Here is an 11,353-nt window from a genome sequence, read left to right on the forward strand (position 1 = left end):
CCAGCCCAACCCTTTCTACTATGCAGCAGGACACAATCCAAGCATTCACAACACATGGACAACGTATAAATACTATACTATACTACACAGGGACATAGACCCCCCCCTCTACCTTCACCACTTTCACAGTACACGAACAACCAAATGCATACTAAACATAAAGACAACAATACAACAGACATTCAATACCACCACTACCTCAACAATTTCTCACCAACACCACCAGACAACGCCACAGCAACGCGTGGCCGAGCACAGCTAGTATATTATATTATTAGCATAGCACAATATTAGTATTATATATTACTATATTGAACTATACCACTATACTGTAATATTATATGTAATATATATCATATAATTAATATTATTATATGGTATTATTATTAGTATTATATTGTATAACATTATAATATTTTTTCAATATTATATGTATATACTATATATTATATTATTAAAACTGATATAAAAATATTATATTATAAAATACTAGCTGTGCCCGGCCACGCGTTGCTGTGGCGAAATCTGGTGGTATGGGAAATAAAGTATTGAGGAATTGGTGGTAGTTAAGGTCAAGGGTAAAGGTTTTCCCCAGAGATTAAGTCCAGTCGTGTCTTACTCTGGAGGTTGGTGCTCATCTCCATTTCTAAGCCGAAGAGCCGGCGTTGTCCGTAGACTCCTCCAAGGTCATGTGGGATGACTACATGGAGTGTCGTTACCTTCCCGCCGGAGCAGTACCTATTGATGCACTCACATTTGCATGTTTTTGAACTTCTGGGTTGGCAGAAGCTGGGGCTAACAGTGGGGGCTCTCTCCGCTCCCCCAATTCAAACCTGTGGCCTTTCGGTCCAGAAGTTCAGCAGCTCAGCGCTTTAACACGCTGCGCCATCAGGGGATATTATTTCCTAAAGGTTGTGAATATACAATATTTCTGATTGGTTTTGTTTGTTTGTTGGAGGCAAGTATGAATGCTGCAATTAGGAAAAATGATTAGGATGTAATGGCCTTGCAGCTTTAAAGCCTGGCTATTTCCTCCCTGAGTGAATTTTTTGTTGGGAGGTGTTAGCTGGCCCTGATTGTTTCCTGTCTGGAATTCCCTTGTTTTCAGAGTGGTGTTGTTTGCGATATTTTATGGGCTTCTACTGTCTGTGGCCCTGAGAAAACAGAGGATTTTCCAGACTTTGATGATGGGAATACTTTGTTGGGAGGTGTTAGCTGGCCCTGATTCTTTCCTGTTTGGAATTCTCTTGTTTTCAGAGTGGTGTTGTTTGCGATATTTTATGTGCTTCTACTGTCTGTGGCCCTGAGAAAACAGGATTTGCCAGACTTTGATGATGGGAATACTTTGTTGGGAGGTGTTAGCTGGCCCTGATTGTTTCCTGTGTGGAATTCCCCTGTTTATTTACTGTCCTGGTTTTAGAGATTGTATTGTTCTGCATTATTCTATCCCAGTAATTATTTCATATTAAAGAAGAATCTCACTTATCCAACATTCGCTTATACAATGTTCTGGATTATCCAACGCAGTCTGCCTTTTCATAATCAATGTTTTTGTAGTCAGTGTTTTAAATTCATTGTGATATTTTAGTGGTAAATTTGTAAATACAGTACAGTAGAGTCTCACTTATCCAACATAAACGGGCCGGCAGAACGTTGGATAAGCGAATATGTTGGATAATGAGGAATTAAAGATAACCCTATTAAACATCAAATTAAGTTATGATTTTACAAATGAAGCACCAGAACATCATGTTAGACAACAAATTTGTCAGAAAAAGTAGTTCAGTACACAGTAATGCTATATAGTAATTACTGTATTTATGAATTTAGCACCAAAATATCACAATATATTGAAAGCATTGACTACAAAAATGCATTGGATAATCCAGAACGTTGGATAAGCGAGTGTTGGATAAGTGAGACTCTACTGTAAATACTACATAGCATTACTGCGCATGGAACTACTTTTTCTGTCAAATTTGTTGTATAATATGTTTTGGTGCTTAATTTGTATAACGATTACCTAATTTGATGTTTAATTGGCTTTTCCTGAATCCCTTCTTATTATCCAACATATTCACTTATCCTGCCAGCCTGTTTACGTTGGATAAGTGAGACTCTATTGTATATTTCTAATCTTATATTATCTGCTCAGAACTGGATTATATGAGGCCCCTTCTTCACAGCTGTATAAAATGCACACTGAAGTGGATTATATGGCAGTGTGGAGTCAAGATAATCCAGTGCAAAGCAGATAATATAAGATTATAAATGGGTTATATAGCTGTGTGGAAGGGCCTTGAGTCTACACTGCCATATAATACAGTGCAAATTAGATAATCTGTGGAAGAAGTCTAAGTGAGGCCTAAATCTGCCTGTCCCCTAACTGAAACCTGGCTGTCCCTTGGTTGCTAGGCAACCAAGTGGGCAGAGATTAGCCCTCTAAACTGGCAGCAATTGGATAAAAAAAATTATTGCTCTCCCTCTAATTAGGACTTTATTTTTCTTTTCTTTTTATTGTATCAACCTTGAGGCGTGGATGATGGGTTGTGTTGTCAAATTTTGAGGTTGGGGGGCCTGTACTTTTGTTGTTTTGTGAATTGCCGTGATGCCATCACTCTTTTATATATATAGATGAAGGTGGGGGCCAGGTAAAGGACCTTGGAGGGCCGCATCCGGCCCCCGGGCCTTAGTTTGGGGACCCCTGGTCTAAAGGATTGTGGACCGGCCCTCTGCTTTAAAAGTTTGAGGACCCCTGGCATAAGGCGTATACTGTAGTTTTGAAACAAAAATATCCTGGTATCCTTTTGTCCAAAAGCTGGTATGTGACACCAGCGTTTTGTTTCTGCATGAAGTAGCAAAGAGAATGTTGTTTACCCTTTTTTATGTATAACTAGAAAAGTATGTAGAAGTTACAGGTTTTCTACATGCCTTCAGGTCCTGCTGTTTGGGTGAAATTCTTATGCTGTCTCTACATTTCAGGTATTGGTGGTGGAATCATTCATCAAAATGAATTAATTCATGGGAGCTCTTTTTGCGCTGCTGAACTTGGGCACATTATGGTCGCTCTCGACGGACCAGAATGCCTCTGTGGGAGCCATGGATGTTTAGAAGCCTATGCTTCTGGAATAGCCTTGCAAAGAGAAGCTAAAAAATTACATGATGGTAGGCACATGTTTGATATGTTCTAAAAGTGTTCACCTCTAGTACACCCATTGAAATTAGGAGTAGGGAACCTTTGCTCCATACCCCAGATATGAATGGAGTGCTGCTCCTATCACCTCTCATTATGTACTCTAATGGGAATCGGAATACAAATATCTGAAAAACCACATGCTCTTAATCCTTGTTTTAAGTAATCAAATGTCAGGATATCACTTTGTATGGGTTCTTAAACAAGGACTGCCAGGTTTTTAGGAGCAGTTTGTTCTCAATTAATTTTGTTGCCAATAGCCAAGTCAAGATATCACTTGAGAGATAAATCGGCATATGTCCCTTAACAATATTAGGAATGTGTGTTATTATTCTGAAAATGCATCATGTGATTGAGGAAAATTAGTATAAACTCATCGGTTTTAGATAATATGCCACAGGGAAGCTGCTTCAAGTTGACCGTCATATTGCAGGTATAATGACCCGCAGCCAACAAATCATTGCTACCAAGGAAACTTGCTTACCTTAATGGGACCAGTTTTTTCCTTACAGATCTGCAATAATGCTTTTCTGATTTCAAGTCTCACATTTTGCAGGAGATCCTGGTTTTGGGAGAATTGTTATTATGCATTGTAAAATTAAAATGACCTGCCATTTACATTGTTAAGCACAGTGGTACTTTTGAAGTTTGCCATGTTTATTTTTGCTGCTTCTTTTCAAATGACCATGGATAAGTAAAGCATTGTCAGTCATGCATGTCCCTCAAGCTGTGCTCTCCCACTGTATCACTTTGAACTGCTTCTGGCTGCAAAAAGTTAGTTTTTCTGTACAGTATACAAAAGATATAAAAGAACCAGTGACTACCTGGTGCTGCCTAATAGCAAGATATTTTAATGCTGACAGAAGTAGGATCAAGCATACCCACTGTGGGCAAAGACCCTGCTGGAAGAAACTGGCTCATTTGAGCCCATAGTTCCCTAATGTATTGTATCTGAAATGCAAGCCAACCAGGTGATTCAACAGAATAGTAGTATACCTCTAAAGTTGATGGGAATGGTAGTTCAACAGCATCCACAGAGCTAAATTTCCCACTTCTTCCTTAGAGTGAGACCTGTGCACTTCACTGCCCAAACCAGATTTTATATGTGAAGTTATTGGTCTTATTCCTTTTCCATTATTCCTTAATCCGATTTGTCATTTATCCACTCTTTGGGCTTCACACAAATCTACCATTTGTTGAAGTATATGATCCTGTGCTATTTTTTTTCCATTTCTGGCCAAATAGCTTAAATTCGGATAATATTTTTACTTTGGCATCTTAGCAATTAAATTTTGCGGCAGTGTCGTTTGGGTTGTTAGCTTTTGTGACCCTATAGCCACTTGTCCTTCTATCAGTTCTGGGGCTCAATCCCAAGTACTGGTGGACAAGACACAATGGAGCTGTGTCTTCCTAGTTGCCCCCTCTTCACTCCATGGCCTCAGGTTGGTATTATGATTGATGAATTATAACCAGGTTGTTCTCATTTCTCAGTCATCATTGCCTTCTTTTTATTCATCTTTTTGGTCCCTGCAGAGGATTCATTGTTAGTTGGAGGGATGTCTGTAAAGAAGGAAGAGGTAGTAACTGCTGTACATCTGATCCAAGCAGCTAAACTGGGAAATCCTAAAGCTGAACATATTATCAGAACAGGTAAGGACGGAAGCCATAAATCTTTTTGGGACTCCTGACTCTGATAACAAGTATGATGTGGCAACTCTGCTTCCTATTGGTGTAGTACTGACCACGTTCAATGCCTGGTGCAGAGTAACATTAGCAGGAAAAAACGGGCCTTTGTCCAGATGTAATAAAGCCTGCATGTGAGCAAATGGCACTAACATAGCATGTCTGGTTTACAGAGGACATCTGTAAGTGGAAGAAAATGGAAAAGTAAATCTATGAATTTTCAGTAAATCTATGAATTCTTCAGATCATATTTATGCAGTGAGCTAAGAGAAGGAAATCTCTCCTTCCATTGATGGGTGCATTCTGTCAGCACAGAAAAACAATATTTGGATCCTATCCTTAATTTTTGGTCCTTTTGCATGGGGATTCCCCACTTTGTTCGAGTTCTGTTAAGTGGACTTTGCCAGCTAAAAAGCTGGCTTTTAAAGTGATAGACATTACAGGATAGCAGAAGTAATCTAAATGGAATCTAGAGCATTGTCAATTGGATCATCTTCTGATTGTTGTTTTTGGTCCTTTACTGGGATCCATTAACCTGGTCTCACAGAAATCACATCTTGCCTGTAACTGTAAGGCTTTCTGAAATCTCAGCAGAAGATGAAAAACTTTGTGAGAGGAACTCCACTACCATCATCATTGTCTTTAGTAGTAATAGTAGTTGTAGTTTTGTAGTGCCATCAATGTACAAACACTTTACAAGTAAAATAACATACAGAACTGTACCCTGCCCCCATGCCTACAATTTAATTGAGGAAAAGGAGATGATAGTATGGGAGGGCATTACGTCCAGCCTTTTCTTTTTTTCCCTCTGAGACAAAGGCATTTGGGAGGGAGAGGATGTCTTTTCACCTGCTTCTGGGCCTAAATAATTGGGAGCTGTGGCTGCTGCTGCTTCAAAGTGCCACAGCTGTCAGAAGATTTACGACAGGCTGCTTCCTGTCTGGAGGAATCTTTTGTTGGAAGGTGTTAACTGGCCCTGATTGTTTCATGTCTGGAATTCCTGTTTTCTGGGCATTGTTCTTTATTTATTGACCTGATTTTAGAGGGTTTTTTTTAAAATACTGGTAGCCAGATTTTGTTCAACGTAATATTTTCATGCTCCCTTCAAAGCAACCAACACATTACTACATATTCTGTATGTATGCATTTGTTTTGGATAAGGCATTGGTCTCTCTTGCTCTACTGGTTCTCCTACGTAGATCTTTTTTATAATAATTTTTATTGCAAATTTGTTAATATGACATAGATAAAATTGGGTAGCAAAAAGGGATTCAGGATAAAAAAGGAAGGTTCGGGTTATATGAGAAAAAAAGAAATTAAATTTTTAAAAAGAGGAGGGGAAAAGGGTGAAAAAAAAGCAAAAGGAGGGAAATCTGTACTTCCATTCTTCTTCTTTGCAGTGTTTTAAGTCTCGTATAGTCCTTTTATTTTTCTTTATCTACCTGTCTTCACCCCAATTTTTCATCTTTTCTGTTGGGCCTTCCCTGCTTATGTATTTTTCCTTCTTCTACAAAAACCTTTTTCTTTATATTTTCATATATTCTTTAAAGGGTCTCCAGTCTGTAGTTTTAATTTAACCACCTATACTTTTTTTAAATAAAAATATTAATCTATCCATATCCATGATGTCCATTAGTTTGCCTAACAAGTCATCTTTAGTTGGAACTTCTTCCTGTTTCCAGCGTTTGGCATAGACCATTCTTCCTGCGGTGGACAAATAAACAAACAGAATATCTTTATTTCTGTCTAGTTGTTTCTCTTCCTCATCTATCATGCTCAATGAAAAGTATTCGGGTCTCAGTTGTATTTTAATTTTTAAAATCTCTTGAACTATTGTGTGAACCATTTTCCAATAGTTGATCGCCTTTTTGCGTGTCCACATGTGCTAGAATGTTCCTTCTTGATCCCCGCACTTCCAACATTTATTTTGTGAGTTTTTATACATTGTTCCTAGCTTTGGTGGCATCATGTACCAACGATACATCATTTTATACCAATTTTCTTTTAAATCTATTGCGTATGAATATTTTAATTTTGTATTCCACATAAGTTCCCATTCTTTTAGTTTAATTTATTTCCTTATATTAGTCCTGCTTAGATCTTCATTTGATGGGGATTCCTCCTCTTAGAACCCTGGCCATTAGTTGTTTGGTTGAAGCTTCAGATTCATTGTTCTGATCCTTATGAGTCTTGAATTCCAGGACTCTTTTGACCATATTTATTATTTAGAACTTTTCTTAACTGTAGAGTGGGTTGAGTAGGTTGTTTGAAATCTTATAAAAGATAACTGAGTGATATGCAGTAGTTTTTAACTGCTATTTAAAGTATATTTATTGTATTTTAATTCTGGGTATAAATGAAGTAGTAGTAGTAGTAGTAATAATAATAATAATAATAATAATAATAATAATAATAATAATAATAATAATACATCACACAGTCCTAAACGCTTGAGAAGTGTTCGACTTGTAATTTTGTGATACAAATTCTAGCCTATATATCTCGTTTGCTGTGTCATACCGTGCCTTTGTGTCAATGATAATAATAATCCCAGTTGTATAATAGTAGCCCAACAAACTGATACTTCTCCCACAAATTTGTTGGGGAAATAAAAAAAAATACTTGATAACCAGGAATGGATTTGTGTGTAACTGTTAGCTCAGTTCATGTCTTTTTGTTCCTAGATATAATCCTGGTCTTATTATTCAGTCTCTCTTTTGCACTTCTTTCTGGTTGGTGGATATCAGGGTGCCCAAACTTGTTCTAGGAACTACTAAATATAAGAAAGGCTTTCTGTAGAGATAGAATGAAACCTAAAAAGGAGTGTCATCTTCTGAGTCACTATTTGCCACATTTTTAAACCATGACATTAGGTAGGGCTCTTGATGTCAACCTGTCATATCTCAGCTAGGCCTGTCCTTAAATAAAGCAGACAGCAGTTTTGTTCTGGACTGTTGAATGCAGTGTGAGAAAGGTGCAACGCTGCATGGTGTTTGTGTTCATTCTGGTGTTGTTACCTCTGAAGTGGCTTGCAAAATCAGAAATGACAGTGAGACAAAGCCATATTGGAAGTAATAATTTCTTTCTTAACTACATTTTCCCCACTTCTTAACTAAATCCAGGATTTTCTCTTTTTTGTGTTCCCACAGCTGGACAAGCACTGGGCCTTGGAGTGGTGAATATTATGCACACCATTAACCCCTCCCTTGTCATACTTTCTGGCATCTTGGCAAGCCATTATATCGACGTTGTGAAAGAAGTGATCCAACAGCGGGCCTTGTTTTCTGCACAGACAGTGGATGTGGTTGTCTCAGACCTGGTAGATCCTGCCCTGCTTGGAGCTGCTAGCATGGTTCTGGATTATACAACACGCAGGATATACTAAATACAGAACAAGAAGTAGAAACAGAATGCAGCCGTTTATCGTTGCTCTTTGCTAAAAGATTTCTTACTGGTACCAGTTCTCTCTTTTAGACAGCTTAGGAAGTAATGGAAAATGGTTTTGTCCCCAAATATTCCTTTTTATGTGCATTTCCATTTGTAAGATCAAAGGATACTGGAAAGGTACTTCGCAGATAAAATCCTCTTACAAACTTTTAGGAAAGTAAAACATTTCAGAGGGTGCCTAAAGATTGTAGAGGTTTAAATTTGCATACTTTGTCTTGGTTGTGGTTTTTCCAGATGAGTTAGCCAGTACATACTTACTTCAATAGCCGAACATTGGACTAGTCATTAAAAAGGAAAATACATTTTCCTTACAGATGTGTATCTAACTGTGTTTGTCTCGAGAGTGAAACGGGAAACCACGTTCTGTTTGATGAAACTACAACCATATCGTTCTAGAATATGCAGTGATCATTTATGTATTTATTTGCTAAATTAATATTAATAATCCTTATTGAGAAAATTGGTCAACTGATGTATGGTACACTTATAAGAAACATGAGAACTTACATAGAGATAAATGATGAAAGTGTGCCAAAATATTAATTTTGTCTCAAGTTGCTTATGGTGGTATCATTTTTTAAAAATGCAACCTATTTAATTCATATCCTTTTTAAAGAAAAAAATCTTTTTATTTATTATTTTCCAAAGATGATGTAAAAAAAATAATACAGTATCGCATGTAAAATTCAGAACCTCATTAACTCACACAATATTCCATAAATCAGAATCTTCTGTTATTACTTTCTATTCTCTCATTCTTTATCATATGTATTTCTTTAATATTATATTAAAGAGTCTCTGGTCTTTTTAATCAGATCTCTCCTGTTGTTTAGGAAAACAATTAGTGTCACAGACTGCTTTTACTCATTGATCCAGATGAGTTAGGCATTTGCCTTGGGAGCGCTGGGAGAGGGATGTATTGATATGCAATTATCCTGCTAGTGAATGTTGGCAAACTAAATCCTACACTTAAACTGGATTTCAGAGATGTCACACAATTTTAGCAGCACAATTGTTTCTGTATGCCAAAATATGTTTATACCTTTTTGCTTGTCTGCTTCATGAAGCACCCACCTCAATAACCCCACTAAAGTTATTTTGAGACTTCAAACTTAAGTATGCTTCCTTGAACTAAGAACTGCCACTTTACACCACTATGACTGTGCCAGTATTTGAATTATGTTTGCAGTTCACATGTAGTGGTTGGGAGCGCATGGTCTCAAAACACTGAAAGACCTGAAGGCAAAGACTCACTGGGAAGCCATGATTGCTATGTGCCCTGGTTTGCGTAAGGATGCCATTTCTGTGGTTGTGCCAAAGAATACGCATCTACTTATGCTACCTTGTGCAGTGTAACGCAGCATATAGGGACTTGCTTTTGAGCAGACACATTTCATAGGGAAAACATTGCAGGACAGTTTCTTAAGATGGTTTTAAAGGCATGTTAAAAACTCAGTGTGATGTAATGACATTGCTACTGTACATATTGATCAATAAGTTTGAATATTACCATCCTAAAAGCACAATAATTTTCATTTTCAAAGTGGTAGCCATGTTAGAGAAAACAATGTAACACAGAGTTGCATAGGATATCTAAGACTAATAGATATTTTAAAACTGAAGTTTCATAGCCCACTTCTTCAAATACTTGGGAGTGCAGTTAGAACGCTTGAGGAATATATGACTGACTGTGGAAGGTGCAACTATATACCTTTCTACATTTGCATACCCTACCTTTCTGAATCCCCAAATTGCACTACTTGCCTCCAAGGAAGTGGACTAGCTAGCCCTAAAAGCTTCTGCTAATTTTAGTTGGCAAGGTGTGATATTATTTTAAAAACATGTATTTGCTGTTTGTACTTATGTAGAAATTTGAATCGTCACCCAAAAAACCTGGCTCAAGTTGTTCATTTAAGTACTGTACCTGAATTCTTATTAGAAAGAGAACCATCCTCTGCTCAGGAGTACATTAGCAAATGATGAAAACTCGGGCCACTTTGGCAGAACATAGAAATAGTAGCATTTAATCTCTCACAATTTCTGACCTTTTTGAACGTCTGGGAGGAAAAATGGCAGCAGCAGGTAGGGTTACTGCCTTCCTGGGGCAAAAGTGGTCCTTTCCTCTCTGCACTAATGGAATAGCCCGAAAACCTGCCCTCAACTTATCTATAAGGTTAACTTATCCATGAGTATATTATAATTTAAGTTACGTTGTCTTTAAATGTTTGCTGCTACTCACAGAAAACAATCCACCTTTAAGATAAATTAGGATCTGGCTGCCATGTGACAGTTATTGATCCTCCAGCAAGCTATTACTGGTTTTATTTTAATGTACTATTTTGTTTCTACTTGCCTGAAAATATACAGAAAGTAATACTGTAGGTAGCTCTGTTTGCAGAATTCATGAGCATCAGCTCCTCCAAACTCAATAATGGGTGAAAGTGCAAAGATGTAAGCAAATGTTGTAGCGTGTTCCCATCTTACTTCTAAATTGATAGCTGCAGGGACATCCTAGTTTAGTATTGGGATTGATCATTATGCAATATATAGTTGGGTTGTCATTTTAGATTTGTCTTTTATAGGACTGGGGAGACGTATAGTGGTTTCTTGACTCAGACTGCTGGCAAGATCCTGAAAATCCACAATTTAGTATTTTGAATGTACACAACAGAAAAATAACTGGTGCATGCTGACATCTTTCAGGACTTCACTGCCTGTTTGAGACAGGGGGTGCGATATGGCTACCCCTGAGCTGCTGAACTTGCTGACCCAAATTCACGGGATGGGGTGAGCTCCTGCTGTTAGCCCTAGCTTCTACCAACCTAGTAGTTTGAAACCATGCAAATGTGAGTAGATCAATAGGTACCACCTTGGGAGAAAGGTAAACGGTGCTCCATGCTCAAGCTGCTCCCAGGATTTGAACCTGGTACCTTTCGGTCTGCAAGTTCAACAGCTCAGTGCTTTAACACACTGAGCCACCGGAAGCTCATTAGATTTGAGTAAATATGAGTACAAGTTCTCACACACATG

The 11,353-nt window shown here is 37.8% G+C and overlaps 1 protein-coding gene across 3 annotated transcripts in view; it reads left to right on the forward strand.

Annotated features, from left to right (window-relative positions):
- gne (glucosamine (UDP-N-acetyl)-2-epimerase/N-acetylmannosamine kinase) overlaps nt 1-9,134 on the forward strand; it is a 52,693-nt gene extending 43,559 nt beyond the window's left edge. For all 3 annotated transcript variants that reach the window (XM_003223320.4, XM_062971562.1, XM_008114596.3), the window contains 3 exons: nt 2,983-3,165; nt 4,727-4,843; nt 8,026-9,134. In XM_003223320.4, coding sequence (XP_003223368.1) covers nt 2,983-3,165; nt 4,727-4,843; nt 8,026-8,261 — 536 coding nt within the window. In that variant the 3' untranslated portion in view covers nt 8,262-9,134. The remainder of the gene's footprint in view (nt 1-2,982; nt 3,166-4,726; nt 4,844-8,025) is intronic.
- Nucleotides 9,135-11,353: the final 2,219 nt, after the last annotated feature.

This window comes from Anolis carolinensis, chromosome 2 (genome assembly GCF_035594765.1).
Source record: "Anolis carolinensis isolate JA03-04 chromosome 2, rAnoCar3.1.pri, whole genome shotgun sequence".
NCBI lineage: Eukaryota > Metazoa > Chordata > Lepidosauria > Squamata > Dactyloidae > Anolis > Anolis carolinensis.